Source organism: Zootoca vivipara, chromosome 3, assembly GCF_965207765.1.
Source record: "Zootoca vivipara chromosome 3, rZooViv2.hap1.1, whole genome shotgun sequence".
In the NCBI taxonomy this organism is placed as follows: domain Eukaryota; kingdom Metazoa; phylum Chordata; class Lepidosauria; order Squamata; family Lacertidae; genus Zootoca; species Zootoca vivipara.
Window position 1 is genome coordinate 83,502,342 of NC_142586.1, and position 19,733 is coordinate 83,522,074.

Genomic DNA, 19,733 nt, shown 5'->3' on the forward strand with positions numbered 1-19,733 from the left:
AGTAGAATAGGGAACTGGACCCTTTTGGGGATTCAAAGTCATCAGTGCACCGTCAAAAAGCACCCAGTTTTGTGGCCATTCCACAAGCCATCACCCACTTGAGCAGAGCTCTAGCTGTGCATCTATCCATTGACAAGAGGCCAGTGGAGAGATGGTTGCATTGCCACCGTAACTCCTCCAGCTAACAGTATCGGAGGTAAAGATTGCCCTATAAGTCAGGATCTGCCCACACTTCTGGAAATGATTGAATGTGGAATAAAATTAGAATAAGAGGTGATATACAGTGTTAGTCATACTCAGAGTTAGACCAGTTGACACCAATGGTTTTAACTTAAGACAATAGATTTCAAGGAATGATGACTTAGGCTGTGTGCATACCCTACATTGAAAGCTGCCCCTCCACCCAAAAGAGAATCCTGGGAAGTGTAGTTAACCCAACACAGAGCTCCAATTCTCAGCACCCTTAGCAAACTATAGTTCCCAGGATCCTTTTGGGGTGTGTGTGTGTATTCACTTTGCTTTAAATGCATGCAATATACACATTCTTAGTTGGAAATGTCTTAAAGGTTGTTGGTGTTGTTTTTTTTACAAAATCAAAGTCAGAAGAAAATCAAACATACGACAAAGTAGTTCTGGCTGCTGAAAACACTTCTGAAAAAGATAAAGACAGCGTGCATTTTTCTTTCAGTGTGGATGAAAATGTTTGGTAACTCACTACTGTATCTAATCTCTTACTAAGCAAGGTTGCTTTCTTTTAAATAAAAATAATCCAGCATTTTGGCAATATGTTGATTTTGAACCACCCTTTTTCATTTCAACAGTTACAAGCATTTGACAGTTTTTTGGTCAAAGGAGGAAGCAGAACGCTGAAGTTCATTTATCAGGAGGGTGAAGCTCCTGGTGTCGGTAAATGTTAGCAATTATTTTATTTAACCTTCCATCTCAGGTGAAATTGATAAGTTCTTTTCACCACACTGGATAAAGCAATAAACTTCTGTAAATTATGAGGCCACGGTATGAGCAAAGAGGCTGTAAAATATTGAGTTTTGATATTGCCTCCAGCCATTAGGCAGTGCTACACAATTTGGCTTCAATTGGCTCTTTTAGCTAGTATGACATCCAAAATTAATCCCTGGGTTCCAATAGAAAAGGCTGCCATGTTTCCTTTTACTTCTACCGTCTGCCTAACCAGGAACCTGTCTATCATTATTAATAAAAAAAAGTTGATAACAATTCAAGTGCTGGTTATTACCCACAATGCCCTAAAATGTAGGTTTAGTGCTATATTTGAAAGACCACCTCCTCCCTTGTAAAATTGTACACTTGGGGTTTTCATAATTAGTGGCCTTTGCCTTGGCTCTGGTTGGCTGGGCAAAGGATGAGTTCCCAAGTTGTGGAACCAGGAGCCCAACTGACCATCTTTACTGGCATTCTTGCATGGTACCAAAATCCTTTTGGCTTGCTTTCCACATCACAAGAAACCAAAGAAGAAACCAAACCAATCTATGCTGCATACATTGCAATAAATTACAAAACATGACTGCAGCACAGGATGGGCTCATGGCAGTAACCAAATCACTTTATGCATCATTGCAGCTGATAGCAGTTTTTTTCAGATAAAAGTGAGGCATTGTGGTTGTTAAAAAGCTGTTTTTTTTCTTTTCAGAGTGTGGTAGAACAATTCCAGGAGTGCTGAAAGGAACCAAAATGATGAAGTTGTATGTACACGAATCTCCAGACAAATTCAAAGGGCTGTGTTTATTTTTTGTACGTGCTAGGAATGACACTGCCGTGAATGTCAAAACTATGCATGAGGTATTCTCACCACCGTCATTTGCAGCACGTCCATCAGATAGGCGAGGGCAGTGGCGGGTGGGGAGAGGTTCCATAAATGGTAGGGACTTCTGGGAGGGTGAAATACATTTTTCTGTGGAGACCCAGCTTGAGGTCCCTCTTGGTTAAGGCTGGGCAAGAGGATACGATGGAAGGAGGGAGTTTTCCTCTCAACACCTTGGGAGACAGGTGAGAGAAGATTATTAATTTTAGAGCCCTCAGAGATTGTTGCATAACTGATTTTTGTGCTTTTGACTTCTAATCCCTATCTTAATGCTCGATTTTCAAGGACATATACTTTTCAGTAATGGAAGGAAGTGAAGGGCTCCTGCTTGGGATCAAGAACATCCTCGCAAATCTTTTTCTTCCATCTGTCCTTGCCACAAATAATTGGGGCGCTTTGAATCAAACCAAGCAGGGAGAGTTTGAAAAACAGGCTTTTACTGAGACGCTGAACAGATATATGGCATTTTTGGATGGTAAGAACTACTGTGAGAAAGGAATGAGCTCAGTTAATCTCAGACGTTTGATTTTGAAGTATTACGCCATTTGTGTATTTATAAAAGGGATTCTCTCCTAATTCATGCGGTGCATGACGAATCTGTGCATGCTCACTCATTTAGCAAGTGAAAATTCACTTGCTGAGAGAGCGAAATGAGAAGGTGGCATGGAATGCTCACAGAACACACTAGACAGGAATTTAGACGAGAACTGTATTGTCCATCTCTGACAAAAACAGAACAGCAGTAGGAAACTCCTTACCCCACCCACATACAACTAAGTCCAGTGCTGCCCAGCAACCAAATGGCATTGTCCACAGAGCAACTGTGCATCTCTAGATCCTTTCTTCATGAGGATTACCTATGTCAAATCAGGGTGGGGATATATTTTTGTTAGGTTTTGAAACAAATACCTCCTTAGACACTGTGTGCCTCTTTGTCTGTCTTGAACAAATAAGTTTTAGCACTGTATGTCTTATTCTCATCAACAGGGAAGCTGGTGGGTCTGAAACCATGGGCTTTCAGTCTGAGTTGGAGGTCTTTAAGCAGAGGTTTGACAGGCATATGTCAAGAATGCTTTGATGGTGTTTCCTGCTTGGCAGGGGGTTGGACTGGATGGCCCTTGTGGTCTCTTCCAACTCTATGATTCTATGATTCTATGAGTCTCTGGACTCAGTGAGGTCTAAGGGTGGGTGGCCACATCAGCTGTCCCCGTGAACTGGTGAGCCAACTCTCCCTGGTCCCAGCATGTACTGAGGACTGTACTGTGGGGTTCTCCCTTTCCTCTTCCAAGAAGATAATGTCTGATTCAGGCTACAGCAGGTCCTAACAAAGTACCTCTTGTATTACCACCAGAGGCATGTTTCTGGGATGTGTTTCTTATGCTGTAAAACAAGTCCCAACACTTAACCAAGCACTCAAGACAGCTGACTCTAAGGATCAGTCCAGTTGCACCAAGCAAGTTCAGAGTCTGTGGCCTTTGGTAGAATCATAGCATTGTAGAGTGGAAGGGACCTCATGGTCCATCTAGTCCAATGCCAGGATCTCAGCTAAAGATGTGCCTTTAGTCTGCACACCTTGTTTGGCAGTGAGAGAGCCCTGCCAGACATGGGGATGCACACACGCTGCATCTTTAAAACAGAATTCTGTCAAAATCCCTTGCGCTGCAATTCCCATGTGCCTATCAACCAGATGGCTGTTTGGTGCTTGGGAATCACAGCACAAGGGACTCTTACAGGTGGATGGGGCAAGCCATCTGGCCATCACCTGACATCATAATGACGGCAGGTGTTTGACAGGTTGGTCGTCCTGCCCACCTGTCAAAGTTTGCATGCAGGGATGGGGCTAAAATCTAGTAAGCATTTGCTGTAGATAGCGCCGATGAAAGGTACCTCTTAACATCAGAGAATCTGTGTGTCATCAAAGCAAATAAAAATAACACAAATCTCATGAAGGAAGACATAAGACAAATTTTGTATGTCATTTTTGATAGACTACCGGTACTACATTAATCAAAGAAGATAGACTGCTACAAAGTTATCATAAAATTATGTGACTATAGATTTATTAAATATTTATCAAAATATGTTCTGCTTTGATAAGGAAAGCCACAGGCACACAGTATCTTAGCTTTCATATAAAAATATTGCCATGGTTGAATTCTCTGCTGTAAGAAGCCATTTGGACTTATTAAGTACATTATTGTCATGCACTATAGCTTCTAAGTGCTGTGACATTTCAGTGAAGTGCATCTTTTGATAGCACAATCCAGAAAACACTGGAGCCTAACTCAGCACAGCAATGTGACTGTTTCACACTGTGAAACCATTTTTTTTCTGAGTAATTCACGGCTAGGAAAATTATTGTTGCATTAAAAAAGTAAGTTTTATGTTTAATTGAATTTTGGGCTCCCTTCTGCCCCCTCATCTTAAAAACACCTCTGGGCCCCCTGCTCCATGCATTTTTGTTTCCTGCAGGTGGAATTTTCTATTGAGGTTTGTGAGGAGCAGCTACCTGCTACCACTCAAGGGCAGAGAGGACACTTTCCTAACTCGTATGCAAAATGCATATAGGTTTTCTCTTGAAATGGAACACTTTCTATAGATCAAATGGTGGAGTCTGAGTACATTATCTAGGTTGGGTTAGATCCTCAGTCTAGGTGGACAGGGGGTTGGGAGCTTCTCTGCCCCCCCCCAGTCCAATGTTGCACAGCGTAAATTAATAACGCAGAGACTTCTTCAGCAAAAGAATAGAAGCTTTACTGAGTTAAAATAAACTTGTTTGCAAATAACAGCCTAGTGAACAGAAGATTAAATTAGCTTCCGAGCATACACAGAGTTACTGAGTCACACAGAGGCATTACGCACGAACAGTCTCTACCACTGAGCACAGGCTCCACAGAGCATAGGGTCCACCCCACCACCTGAGTCTGCCTGCAAGCAGATACAGTGATACCTCATGTTGTGAACTGGATCCGTTCCGGCGGCCCGTTCGCAACATGAAAAGGCCGCAACATGAAGCGCCGTATCTGCGCATGCGCTTCTGCACACGCGCAAAGCGCGATTTAGTGCTTCCACACATGCGCGCAGGTCACGGGCGCCAAACCCGGAAGTAACCCGTTCCGGGACTTCCGGGTTTGGCGCGTCCGTAACCTGAAAAGACGCAACACGAAGCGGATGTATCCTGAGGTATGACTGTACAATATTTATACAGAGAATGAGTCATCCTCAAGATGAGTCACAGTGATTCAGCATGCCCAAATGGTTCTGCAGCTTTTCAGCATTTCACAACATTTCTAGACTTCTTTACTGCTTCCTTTACTGCTTCTGCTCTCAAATACCTTTGTCACATGACATCCAAGGAGTCGGGTATCCCATCAAAGGGATGGGGTGTGTGTGTGTGTGCTTCTGTCCAGACACCCAGATGAGAGCTGATGGGCCATAGCACCCCAAAAATGGTGATCTTGGGGGTGGGAGTTGCCCCAGTTTGATGTACATCATAAGATGATCCTTAATCCTGCCAAATAATCAACAAGCAGATGGGCTGATTGATTCAGGATACACACCCAATGTCTGCGCCAAAAGCTGCTGACATCTGTAATCAATGAAGTTGTGGCCTGTTTATATTCCAAATTGTTGTCTTGTGTTTATTGCAACTTCACCACACCTCACCCCTGCTGCCCATGACTTCACTGCGCCTGGGCCCACAACCTTCTCTGTTATTTATTTTAGGTGCAAGAGTGAGCATTGAAGGGACAGTACAGCTGAAAAAAATAGATTATATTGACTTTAGTAAATTCCAGTCTTTTGAACAAGTGACAGCAGCAGCTGCTAATCCTGATATCGTTCATCAGTTAGAGGAAGTGCTTATGATATGGTATAAGCAAATTGAGCAAGTAAGTTTCTTTTTGTTTTTTAGCTATGAAGAACCAGGAATTCTCCAGTATATATGGAGCACTGTAAACGCCATGTTTATATGTGTATTACATTTACTTGGAAAAACTGCAAGGCGACGTGAAATTCAATGACTACGTTCTAAACATAGTTTAAAACAAAAGATCGTTTAGGAATCATATCTTGTATTTTTATATTGTTGTGCTTATTATTCCATTTTACATTGTCATAATCGTTTTACTGAAGGGCAGCCTAAAAGGGGAAGGAAAGCCTGAAAATGTTTAAAATAAAATATAATAATTAGTTCCCTGGTGTGCTATGGTCCATGGGGTCACGAAGAGTTGGACACGACTAAACGACTAAACAACAACAACAACAATAATTAGTTGGCTGGAACTTGCTTTGTCAGCTCCCACAGCCAAAGACACAGATTGCTGTTCATTTTTAAACGTGACTCGCATATTTCATTCTTGAAAATGTAACTTGGGGGGGGGGGAAGTGTTTTGAACATGACTGGTTCCCCTTCGCCCCCCCCAACTGTTTCTTTGGATTGCCAGCTTTTGCCATTTCCACGTGGCATTTTCTTGTGGACTTAGGCTGTGCACACATTGCCCGCTTAAAATGCAGCTAGGTGGTTCTTTTTCCTAATTTGGATAGGAGCCGGCTTGCGGGAAAATGCATCAAAACACATTTCATAGGAAATAAGAGGATAGAGCAGCGATGGGAAGCACACTGGTGACACAGTATTCTTTGCACATGATGCAGGTTTTTGCAGCAGCATCAACCTGACATTGTCTTCATCCAAACACGGCCTCATATTATTTAATCTGGATTTACTGTTTGTGTGGGAAATACAATAAATAAATAAAAAATCAGTGGAAACAGTAAATCCATATTAAATTGGGAGGGGGGTTATGGGTTGGAATTTTGTTGAGTACAACATTACATATGTACGAGCAGCATGGTGTCCACAATAAGCTGCATTTGAACTAAGTTATCTCAATGAAACCAGCAGGTGTGAATGAGTATGACAGTTTAGTTATAATTACTAATGAAAATGCATAAATAAAGACTATCGGGGGGTGGAGGTGGAACAGGAGTAAGGACTGAGAAAACAATGTGCAAGTTAAATTAGCAAAGCTGAATTTCATCCAGTTTTCACCCATCAGCATCCGTGATTGGCCCTTATGTTTCCGTTGCAGGAAATGGAATATTGACAGAGCTTATAATGGCTATGTAGAATGTGAAATTTATGACCAAGTGAAAAGCTCTTTCTGTATACATAACACTCTTTCATTGCAGGTTTTGATTGAGAGTGAACAGATGAGAAAGGAAGCTGATGACTCGGGTCCTCTAACCGAACTAGAACACTGGAAGCGTATGTCTGCTAAGTTTAATTTTATTATCGAACAGATCAAAGGACAAAATTGCAAGGCTGTTATAAATGTCCTAAATGTTGCACGCTCCAAAATAATAAAGGTAATTCTAATTCTTTAAAAAGAAATTATTTCATTGCTTTAAAATGTATCTCTCTGTATGTGTTATAAATTTTGTTTAATGACACTGTGTCTGTGGCATCCCTTTGTCACAGCTATTATTATTATTATTATTATTATTATTATTATTATTATTATTATTATTCTACCCATCTTTCACTCTAAGGTCCTAGGGTGGGTTAGGTAAAGTTAAAGGTACTCCTGACCGTTAGGTCCATTCACGGACGACTCTGGGGTTGGGGAGCTCATCTCGCTCTATAGGCCCAGGGAACTGGCGTTTGTCCGCAGACAGCTTCCAGGTCATGTGGTGGGTTAGAATAATTTAAAATGCAGCACAGCATTAAAAATGGTTTAGAATAATTGGCAATCGCAAAAATAGGGTGAGTCCTAAAATATGCATCTCAAATGCCAGGGATGCCACATATGTAGGACTATATTTTATCAAATCAGTTTAATTAATTCAGAGTAACTGCCACTGCCTGGTTTAGTTCTGTAACTACTGAGAGCCAGTGTGGTGTAGTGGTTAAGAGCAGTAGACTCGTAATCTGGGGGACCAGGTTCGCGTCTCCGCTCCTCCACATGCAGCTGCTGGGTGACCTTGGGCTAGTCACACTTCTCTGAAGTCTCTCAGCCTCACTCACCTCACAGAGTGTTTGTTGTGGGGGAGGAAGGGAAAGGGGAATGTTAGCCGCTTTGAGTCTCTTTAGGGTAGTGATAAAGCGGGATATCAAATCCAAACTCTTCTTCTTCTACTGTTGCAACCCTTCCCATGAACATAGACGCAAAAGGTTCCTTTGCCACCATTTAGCTACAATTTTAAAAATCTGTTATGTGTATTGCATTAATGTGCAGCAGAGTGATTATACCAACCGGCATGATAATTTACAATGTGACCTCTATACAGGATTGGTAGGCATAGTTTCATTACATGTGATGTGGGAGTTACAGGGAGAGGGAGAGGGGAGGGGCTGCTTTAGTACAATGATGCCAGGTATGTAAGGCTTCTCCCCCAATCTCCATGCCCTGGAAGAAAAGGTAAGAATCTCACACCTGGGTTTTCCTATGAACCCAATAAATCTACAATTCTCAAGTCAGATAGAAGCTGGCATGGAGCAAAACACATTAAACAGTTTCACAAGAAACTACAAAAAACCCTTGAATTGTGGCTAACGCCATGTGTACACAAATTCATAAATTAGCAGTGGGAGCACTGGAGTCAGAGTAAATGTTAATGTGTACATAGCTATGACAAACATAAGACTCTCCCAGAGTCCAGCTTTCTATGTACTGTACTATATTAAAGTAGCTTCTATTGGCATGAGATAAATTTTAGAAAATACCGTATTTTCCCGTGTATAAGACTAGGTTTTTTTTTTCTTTACAAAAAAAATGGTTTAAAATTGGGGCTTGTCTTATACACGGGTAGTGCTGAGGTGTTTTCTTAATTTGGAGTTTTATACATGGAGGTGTCTTATACACGGGGAAATACAGTAATTTATAGGAGAAAATGTTTTTAACTAGCATGTATGGAAAAATAAATAAATAGGTTTCCAGGGTATATTTTGTCAGTGCGGTTTGAATGTAATTCAATTTCTACTTTGTGAATTTTTCACATTTTATGTTGTTACAATGACCTGTTCCACAATTTTTTACTCTAGCTGTGGAGAGAATTGGATGCCAGAATAACAGATACAGCAAATGAATCAAAAGATAATGTGAGGTATTTGTACACCCTTGAAAAAGTTTGCCAGCCACTTTATAACTATGATTTAGTAAGTACTGTTTTTTCTTTAAAAATTCATATAATGTTACATTTCTCATTAGACTTACATGTAATGAATGTATTTAGAATGTTTGTCAAAAGCACTACGTATAAAATTGAGCATATTTAAACACCACCCAGACCGTATTTTTTTAACCACAAAGTAACCTTTAGGGCTAGCTATCCAAATAAAATATAGCAACACAACTTAGAAAGGCTTGGTGGTGGTGGAGAATGGAAAGGTTTGCAAAGGCAGCAGTCTTGACATGAACTGGAAGCTAGGTGGGGGTGGGGTGCATGTGTGTTGTCAGAGTCAGGGATGAAGCCAGAAGAGTTATTGTCCAAAGTACAAGTCCTGACTGAAGGACAAACCAGGAGGTGGGACTAAAGAGGACAGGAGAGGAAGTGGGGAGTAAAGGACAAACCTGGAAGCAAAACCTAAAGAACAGGCCACAAGGCCATTTTCCCCAGGCTCTGCTCACCTGGCCTACACCAGGCATCATATCTGACATCGGGTGTGGGGCAGGTAAAGCCAAAAGTAGGCTTTGCAGGTAACACTGAAAAGCTGATGGGTGGAACCTGCAAACCTCTGTGCCTTTGTGCATGTGGTTTGGTTTCAAGCGACCCAAGCAAAGGAAGCTCTCTGCTGAAGTTGGGGTTTGCACACTGATCAGCTAATTGGCAGTGCCTGCAAACCCCATAGCTCTTGCCTGCACACTTTGATTCCAAGCTGGTAAGAGAAAAGGCTTCACTTGACATCATTGTGGTGTCAGGTGATTGACATGCAGGTGGTTCTGCCCACCTGTCAAAGAGGCCTGTGGAGGTTGGAGGAGGATCCTGCCTACCAGTGGGATAAGCTTCCTCACATGTGCCGAAGAGCAAGCCAGAGGTCAGGATCAAAGAACAGCCAACGGATACAGGAATGCATCAAAGTTGAATTGGAAGATGAAACCCTTTTTACACCTTCTGTGCAGCAGGATGCAGTGGGCAGCCTGGGTGGGCAGACTCAGTTCAAGGCCTGAGATTATTTCATTGCCTAGGTGGGTGCTACAACTGATAGTTCAGTGTCTTACTGCAAGTGGCAGCTGCACACAGATACCAAGGCTGTCCAAGTTCAACCTCTCCTGCGAGCTCTCCAAGATGAGAGGAAACTAAACACGCTGCTTTCTATCATGCCTTTTCTTATTATCTACATGGTGCTTTCAGTCATGTTGTATTATGCAAAGGTGAGAAAATGGCCCATCACTATGATATGGCTAAAGGGCACTAGCAGACAACTGTAGCAAGAAACTCATTCATTTAATGTCTTGGAAAATAATTTTAGTGGTAGGGGTTGAAACTGATTTCCCCAACTGAGGCTGAAATTACTGCTTTAAGAGTTGAAAGGTGACAAACAATCAGGTAAATAAGGTGTATTTTATTGAGCTTTAGTGACCATTCAGAGCTCTCCCCTTGCCTCCATTAATGCTTATTATTACTATTCAAAAGTTGTTTTCCTACTTCACATTTCACCACACACCTGCCAGCCACAAAGTTTCTCTGATTACCAGCCCGTACAACCCTGTGACTACACTTGAGCTGCCCCAATGGAACATGGCGATGAACTTTTGGTTTTCTTCTGAATATAATCCTATGATTTCATATCTGAGGAGTCAGTGCCACATTTTGAGTGAGGGCAGTGCTGTTAACATGGAGAAATAGTTGTATCTTTCCCTGAGTTGTTGAATACCATCTTGGGCTCCATTCAGATGTAACCCTACATCATAAACCATGGTGAAGCAAATCAGTTTGTGCTGATGCACACAGACTGAGCTTTCCTGCTTTGGTTCCTCTCTTCCTCCAGAAGGGAAACAAACCACAGAGTCAGCGATTGCCTTAGCATGATGTCTGAACAACAAGTGATTGCATTTTCTTTCATTCCAAACAACCTAGGGTTGTTCTTGGCTTCTTGGTTGTGATTTGTTTGGGAGAAATAAACCCACAAACACTAGAGGAAGGTAGGAGCAAAGCAGTGATGCAGAAACTGCATGTACACATGACAAAATCAGCCTTCTGGATGTAGTAGAGCAACTACAGCATCTTCCTGGCAAGCAGGTTGCTGTTGTTTACTAGGAGGAAGAGGAATGAAGCAGCAGGGAGGTCAGTTTGATGCCAGTGTGCCAAATTAGCTCTGCTGGTGCATTTGTGACTTAGCAGTGCATCTGAGCGCAACCTTTATGTAAATGGGGCAGTGGCCATTATCCTGAAACATGAAGGTCTGTGGGATGGAGCATCAGTGGTTATGGCCGGAGGGAGGAACCGAGTCCAGCAGTACACATTGCAGAGGACACACACAGAGCTCTCTGGTTCTTCTCTGTTCAGTTTTTTATCCCATTCACAAGAGAGATATCTGTTTCCTGCTTTTTGTCACCCCAGCTGGTAGTTTAAAGCATCTTGTCTCACATCAGGAATTTATCTAATTCTACAAAATGTTTGTTTTAGGTTTCCATGGCCCATGGAATACAGAACTTGATTAACGCTATCCGAATGATTCATAGCGTTTCAAGATACTATAACACTTCTGAGAGAATGACGTCACTGTTTATAAAAGTAGGTGGAGATGTGTATGTAAATTTTAAGAAGCGGATTTTCCCCCAGAATGCAAAATGAGAGAATTGGGTGCTTTACGTAAAGTAATCCCACACACACTAGCCAACTGAGCCAACTGCCAAACCCTCTGCCAGTTGTCCACTTGTTTGCTCATTCTCCCTCTTTCTCGGTGCTGAACTTCCTTATATTGCATTATGGTTATAGTAAGTCAGATCTTTCCATTTACAGCACAAGCTTCATGGAGGAGGGGGGCAGAGAGAGAGGGTGTCTCAGGAAGATAGCACTGAAGTCAAGGAAGAGAGAGGAATAGAGATGCATGGGAGAAAAGCTGCGGGTAGAAGAGAGTAAATGTGTTTCATATGTTGAAGGGGGAAGTACAGTAGTTACACTTCATCCTTGGCCTTTCTCTCCATAACATGGGGTCTCTTCCATGGCTGCTCTTTCCACAGAAGATGGCTCATGCAATTTCCCTTCAGAATAAAAATTTGCTCGTGCCACACCTAATTTTTAGTGATAAGGTGATAAAGTGATAAGAAATACCTCAGGAAACAAAAAGAAACAACTCCTAGCAGTGCTTGATTTATAACACAGAATGCAGCTACTTCATAATATGATTGTGGGGCATCCAGAAAGGATAAAACAATAACATGTTTATTGTAATAACATGTATTATTCTCAATACATAATGATAACCAAGCCTATTATATAAGTATGTACACAAATGCACTGAGAGGTGGGAGCTTGCTTTTGCCGGGAAATCTCATTTATATTAGGTCCAATTTGAGGCAAACTCTCCTCTCCTCATCAACACAAAGCTGCCTTTCTCTTTTCTGATCTTTCATATTGAGTCAGAGTTGAAAATTCCTGTTCACAACAATATGTCATAGAGAACTGTAGAGGAATAGCCAGAGTTCTTGCTCTCATTTTGAGAAGATACCTATCCATATTCTGCAAATAAAAGATATTATTTTGATACTATACTGCACTGAAATGTTTAAATGTTTCTTTGATTGTCCTTGGATCTTCTCGTCACACTTGTCATCCTTTCCTGCCACACAAGTGGCACACTGCACTGTTTGAGAACCGCTGTCATAGACAGGTAGTATGCAGTCAGGGCTCTTTTTCAGCTGCAACTCACAGGAACTCAGTTCCAGCACCTCTCAGGTGGACGCCATTGCCATGATAAGAGAACTAGGGAAGCATTCATGATGAGTTCTAGAAAAATAGCACTGTATACCGTATATATTTTCCCTTCTATTCTAACAACTCTGACCTGATGTTTTCTCTGTCTTTTTCTATGATAGGTTACAAATCAAATGGTAACAGCATGTAAGGCATATATTACTGATGGAGGTTTTAATCGTGTATGGGAACAGGAAACTCCTATAGTAATTAAGAAAATTCAGGTTTGTGTGGCAACAGCGCATGATTTCAGTAGTCGTTACAACTGCTCCCTGCAGATGTTTTTCTGAAAGTGTGTGTGTGTGTACATATACCGGTATTATAATGATTGTATTTTTGTTGTGCAGTAAGACTCTGGTTTTCATTCTCAATAAGCTACTATAGTGCGTTCTCATTACATCTATTAGTACAAAATGTATAGTATAATAATTTACATGCTCCTTTAGATTTTTGAAAAATTCTGATTGTTCTATCTTAGCAGGTCTCGCTTCCTAATTAGGTCCCGGGGGATTTTCCTCAGTACAGCACTCTGTGGTTTGGTCTTTACACTAGGAAATGAAAAGAAATTAATTTTGAATGGTTACAAAACAGGAAGCATTTTGTCAGCATTTCCCCTTAATTAGCGAGAAACATTCAGCAGTCAGGGCAGGAGAGGGAAGAACACTCATCATATAGGCTAAGGAAACTTTCTCCACAAAACTCCCACTGCTTGCCCATGTGAGCAAAAATAAATTTAGGTCTCTTCACATTTCAGTAGATGACAACCATTAAAGCTATATGAAATATTAATTTTGCATATAAAAATGCAAAGACAAATTCTAATTGGGTAGTGCCATGTACACAGGAAAAACAACTGTAAATGGTAGGATTTTTTCTCGCAATAATTGGAATATTGAATTGATTTATTGAATTTCTGTCCTGCCCACGTAGAGGGCTAAAGGGACAGCTTATAGCTGTAGGCAGCCTGCCTAATAAACCTTTCTTGCTTGCTTGCTGGTACTAATTGCTATCTATTTGTCCTTAGGACTGTATTTTTCTGTTTAAAGAGTATCAAAAGAGTTTTCATAAAACAAGAAAACAAATTTTGGAGACTTCAGGGGAGAAGACATTCGAAGTCTCTGAGATGTATATTTTTGGCAAATTTGAAGCTTTCTGCAAAAGGCTAGAAAAGGCAAGTGTGCTTCAGAAACCCGTTTTAAGAATAAAACATATATGCTATCTTTTGATTTCAGCCTATTAACTAAAGGATCACGTTAACACAAGTCGAGGAGTTAATAAGGTGTTGATGGTTATCTTCTTTGAGGGGGTTGGGAACTACCTGCTGTTGTCACAATCTAGAGTTAAAACCAATGTTCCCAGTTCTTTCAGGTACATTTTGTCCAACTGTAGTTTGGGCCAAACACTCACTGGGGTGATAAAAATGATATCAGAGTTGTAATACTTTAGACTGCGGTTGTGGGCGGTGGGGAAATCCCTTCAAAGAGAAAACTTCATGTCATTGAGAAGAGTTCTAACCTAGTATTTGTGATATGCTAATCCTACCAAGCCTTTGACTGATTAATAATCTACAGCCTTTTAAATATATTTGTCGGATGGAGGGGTATTACTTTGTTTTGTTTTCACGACTTATTTTGTGCTTCTGTCCTGTATTTTTATCTTGTGAACTGCCCTGATCTCTTTGGATGAAGGGCAGTACAAAAATTTAATAAATCATAAAAATAATAACTACAGGAGTCCATTATCTTTATAGTGAAAACAACTCCCCTATTTTAGATTACAGAGATGATAACCATAGTTCAAACCTTTTCTGCACTGAGTATGTCCACCATTGAAAGCATTGATATTATGGCAATTAAGTTCAAAAACATCTACCAAAGCGTTCAAAAGAAAAAATACGATATTCTTGACCCAAGGAAAACAGAGTTTGATGTGGATTTCGCAGATTTCATGACAAAAATTGAAAATTTAGAGGTAAGTATCATTAACTGATTAAGTGATAGAAATTGTTGGTGTTTTTGAGACTTAAGTCATAGTGAGAGAATTGAATTTATTTCACTGAATCTACTTGGCGTCTTATTGGAGTATGAGTAATGTTGGATATCACCCATACAAATTTCATATTTAATTAAGATTCCAACAGTTATATACATTTATAAATTACAGTGTATCCTTACTTCCTGAATAGGAATGGTCCTCTCAAGGAGCCAGCCATGCTTTTCTGGTTTGGGGGGCTTTCCCCCCCCTAAAGCAAAATTTTTGCCTGCAGATATGGAGGGGTGCCCCTGACTATAGCAACTGACTCCCTTCCTCCTCCCAAATCCCTGTTTGGGTGCCCCATGTATTGGCACAGAGGACACCCACTTTATCCAGCTCTTCTGTTCTGTTTAATCGGTTCTGTTCTGCTTTTGTTTGGAATTGTTTTACTTGTTTAAGATTGTATGGTTATATTGCTGTAACTTGCCCTGAGACGTTATGGTGGGTGAGAAATCTTACGCATAAATAAATGAAATAAATACTAATTATTATGCCTCTTGTTATCTTTGTAGAAAACCCACAGTTAATTATTTAGGCTGCAGTCCTAAACACATCTACTGTACTTAGGAGTAACTCCAGCTGCCTTCAGTGGGGCTTACCTGCAGATAAGTGGGATTCCAGCCTCAGTTGATGCCATTATATGTTTTATTTTTTTATTTAGGTCCAGATACAGACATTTATGAGTAGTTGTTTTGGACGAATCTTGTCTTCACAACATGCTCTCCAGCTGCTTCAAAGGTACGGCAAACATGTTTAGGAGATGCTTTAAATTAGAGGGACTAGCAAGCTTTTTAAAACACGCAGTGCAGTCTGGACTGCACTGTTGGGTGATATTTAAGCGTATGCAATTCTAGCAAGATCATGCTGTTTCTCCTGCACATCTTTCAAACAATACATTCCTTCTTTAAAATATAGTTGATCTAAAAAAGAAACGAAAAAATGGTGTCACATGCCAGCTTATTTCTCATTTCCTTTGCAGCACAATTAATACCGCCATCTGAACCACAGTACTGTAGATCAGTGTTTCTCAACCTTTTTTGGGCCACGGCACACTTGTTCCGTGAAAAAAATCACGAGGCACACCACCATTAAAAAGGTTAAAAAATTTAACTCTGTGCCGCCCTATATTATAATTATGACTGTAAGAAACACTTGCCAAATATTGCTTTCCGGCGAGTCAGTGTTACGTTTTGGCGGCCGCCAGGCTTGTTTGCACTGAGCTTTGGGAAAGAGGAGGAGAAATATTGCTTTCCGGCGGGTCAGCGTCTTTTATTGGCGGCCGCCAGGCACGTGACAATGCAAATCGCCCTTCTCGTCGCCGCACGTCGCGGCACACCAGCCAGCGTCTCGCGGCACACTAGTGTGCCACGGAACAGCGGTTGAGAAACGCTGCTGTAGATTATATTCTTGTGGATTATATTTACTAAGAAGGCTCCAGGACAATTATCACATAATAATTGGCTTACTGGAGAGTAATGTCACTGCAGGGTGAACATCTTTAATGTGAGGAAGGTGCTTCCATAGGATGGATATCCATGTAGTGGAAGCTGCTTCACATGGTGCAGCTAAACTGGTGATAACAATGCAGTTTGCTGTGCTAACCAGGTAAAGCTCAAAAGGGAAATGCACACCTCCAAATGCTTTGAGGGCACATGCTGGGCAGTCACAATTAGCTATGGCTCCCTGGCTTACAGTGGTACCTCTACTTATGAATAACTCTACTTACGAATGTTTCTACTTACGAACGGAGCTCCGTCTGCCATCGTGGATGCAGTTTAGATAGGATTTTTTCTACTTATGGATTTTGGGATTCGACTTACAATTTTTTTCGACTTGCGAATGTGCGTTCAGAATGCATTAAATTCATAAGTAGAGATACCACTGTAATGGGAAATATCAGGAGCCAAAAAACGATTTGTTGGTGTGACTTTTCCCTTCACAGATGTGCAGCAAGTGCCATTTTAACACTTTGGCCACAGCAAACAGAATTACTATGTATTTTTAATCTTTGTTGGAAGCCAGCCATAGTGGCTGGGGAAACCCAGCCAGATGGGTGGGGTATAAATAAATAAATAAATAAATAAATAAATAAATAAATAATTACTACTACTACATAAAATGCACTGCCCTCTCCAACCTATCTAGTCACCTATGATTAGCAGAGGGGAACCATTTCTTCCTCGTCTCTTTCTCACACAGCATAACTTCCATGATGCTGTAGACTTAAGTGGTTAGGCACCCTGGGAAATTAATATTCAAGTTCAGGATACACATGCGTCTAAATAATACACAGAAGTGGTTTTCTTCATTCTTTGCAGCCACAACATACAGAACTATGGTGTTAACAGTAACGGTAGGATGACTAACCTTTCAGCGGAGACTGTTGACCGTTTAATCTCTTTAGGTTTCAGAAGCTGAATATGCCATGCCTTCAGCATGAAATCGCACACACGATCGGGCGTATTCTTCAGCATTATGTTGCGGAACTTGAGGCAACTAAAAAGGTACTTACGGTGCAATCCTTAGCATGCCTAATCAAAAGCAAGACCTATTCAGGTCCTTGGGAAATGCTACAAGTGGCCAGCGGGATGCAGCTGGTGCTGTGGTCTAAACCAGGCATCCCCAAACTGCGGCCCTCCAGATGTTTTGGCCTACAACTCCCATGATCCCTAGCTAACAGGACCAGTGTTTGGGGAAGATGGGAATTGTAGTCCAAAACATCTGGAGGGCCAAAGTTTGGGGATGCCTGGTCTAAACCACTGAGCCTCTTGGGCTTGCCGATCAGAAGGTTGGCGGTTTGAATCCGCACAACGGGGTGAGCTCCTGTTGCTCTGGCCCAGCTCCTGCCTACCTAGCAGTTCGAAAGCATGCCAGTGCAAATAGATAAATAGGTACTGCTCTGGCGGGAAGGTAAACACCGTTGCGCCAGAAGTGGTTTAATCATGCTAGCCACATGACTCAGAAAACTGTCTGTGGACAAACGCTGGCTCCCTCGGCCTGAAAGCGGGATGAGCACTGCAACCCCATAGTCACCTTTGACTAGACTTAACCGTCCAGGGGTCCTTTACCTTTACCTTTTACAAGTGGCCAGCAGAGCAGGGCAGCTGGCATGGTGCAAGGACAGTGGTAGCAGCATCAGATTGGCTCCGCTGCTGCGCACGTACTATGCCACCGTGCACCTCCTTTTCACATTGGGAAGCCAGGTAAGCAAAGTTGCCCTGTCCTGCCAGCTGCTACCGCTGTCAAGTAAATGTGTTTTGGATTGCAATCTTAGTGCATTTACCTTGAGTAGAAACAGCCACCTTTCCTTGTTAATTTAATCGGTTTTAGTTGTAGAGAATGATTTGATTTGATAGGGGCAAAATGTTAACAGGCGGAGTGTGACTTAGTATTCATTTTTTTTTCATAATCTATTTTTTATTAATTTTCCAATTAAAACACGATTATATCACATTCATTATTTCGAATTATACAAATACATATCAATTAAACCGAATATTATGCCAAATCATATAATATTTTCTGGAGTTCCCATGCTTCAAAAATTTGGGGATTCCTCGCACCCGTCTACTGCCGTCTTTTTCTAAAGTCCAAATCTTCTCTCAAAATCCAAAATAAGCCCGATCATTCCCCACCAGTCACTAAAATATTTTCTTCATTCATCCGATTTTTCCACAGCTGCTGAAATAAGTATCAAACGAGAGTTCACATATATTCTTTCTCCTGTGTGAGTTTTAATCGTCCTGCCCCCCCCATATATCTTCTGTCTGGAATGTCCTGTTGCGCCAGCCTTTCAACACGGAGCAGCGCCATCTTAAAAAGCTTAGATCACTTTCGTTTTCTTAAGCTTTTTATTTTTTAAACCACCGATCTTTGTAAAATTTACAGCTTTTTCAGGCAAAGAAACAGCAGTCACTTTATGCATAGACTCTTGATAAGTTTGTAGCTCTCCTTGCCCTGTAGCTGAACTTAGCTTCAGATCGCTGTTCAAATTCAAAGTGCGTCACAACCATAAATCCACTGAGCGCATTCCAGGGACTCCGACCATCCAGTTAAAGGGGGGCTTCTCTCTTCAGTAGTTTTCCAACTTCAAAGGATATGCTCAATAAAATAGTTTATAAAGTTCATTACTTACTCAGGTATTCTTAATCTCTCATTTGTTCCAAACAAACAAGGACGTCCCGTCCGGGAAGGTATGGAGTAACTCGTAGAGTATATGAAAAAAATAAAAAAGTTCGCTTCCCTTCTCGTTACGTCCCCATCAATCTTTCTTCCAGATAACATACAGCTTTGACTTCTCACCCTCAGCAGCACAAATTCCTTGGCAGTAAACAGAGCTTCTTCCCCTCCTTCCGAAGCATGTCCATGAATACGCCTAATTATCTTCTTTAATCATGGAGATCCCGCCATGCAGGTTAGCGTCCGGGAGTGCCGACATTTCATGAGTGCTCTCAGCCCAAGCCCCCCCCCCTCCTTAATCGGAGTGGGTTTGGGGGCATCGCGGGCCCGCGGCCCCTCTCCGTAACCCCCGGAGAGGTAGGGGGGTTGCCTTTAACTCCCCTGGCAACCGCCGAATTCCTCATGAAGGTCGGAGAGATGGAACAAGGGTCAGCCATTCCTGCAGGCGGAAGCGGAACTCGAGTGTGACTTAGTATTCACTGGGGTGTTGGTGTTGTTTTGAGGGTGTCATGGTCCTGGTGTGGTATTTTAATATGAAGAGGGCCTTTATGACAGTTAAAATGGAGATACATTCAAAAAATTGCTATATAGATAAAAAAGATAAAAATATTAATAGTAGTGAATGGATGGCATGGTGAGGCATTTACTTGACCTCCTGGTAGGTAGGTGAGTGACTGCTGCTTACCAGGAGGGGGAGGGCAGCAAGGTGCAAACGTACCAGCGGGAGCATCAGATTGGCTAAGCTGGTGCGTTTGCATCTCACTGA

At 41.6% G+C, this 19,733-nt stretch overlaps 1 protein-coding gene across 1 annotated transcript in view; it reads left to right on the forward strand.

Moving 5' to 3' along the window:
• The first annotated feature begins 1,692 nt into the window (after positions 1–1,692).
• DNAH8 (dynein axonemal heavy chain 8) overlaps positions 1,693–19,733 on the forward strand; it is a 127,896-nt gene continuing 109,855 nt past the window's right edge. The window contains exons 1-11 of the mRNA XM_035110511.3: positions 1,693–1,815; positions 2,123–2,312; positions 5,564–5,727; positions 7,028–7,204; positions 8,880–8,993; positions 11,465–11,572; positions 12,877–12,978; positions 13,779–13,925; positions 14,528–14,725; positions 15,450–15,526; positions 17,193–17,292. Of these exons, the coding sequence (XP_034966402.3) occupies positions 1,708–1,815; positions 2,123–2,312; positions 5,564–5,727; positions 7,028–7,204; positions 8,880–8,993; positions 11,465–11,572; positions 12,877–12,978; positions 13,779–13,925; positions 14,528–14,725; positions 15,450–15,526; positions 17,193–17,292 (1,485 nt within the window). The 5' untranslated portion in view covers positions 1,693–1,707. The remainder of the gene's footprint in view (positions 1,816–2,122; positions 2,313–5,563; positions 5,728–7,027; positions 7,205–8,879; positions 8,994–11,464; positions 11,573–12,876; positions 12,979–13,778; positions 13,926–14,527; positions 14,726–15,449; positions 15,527–17,192; positions 17,293–19,733) is intronic.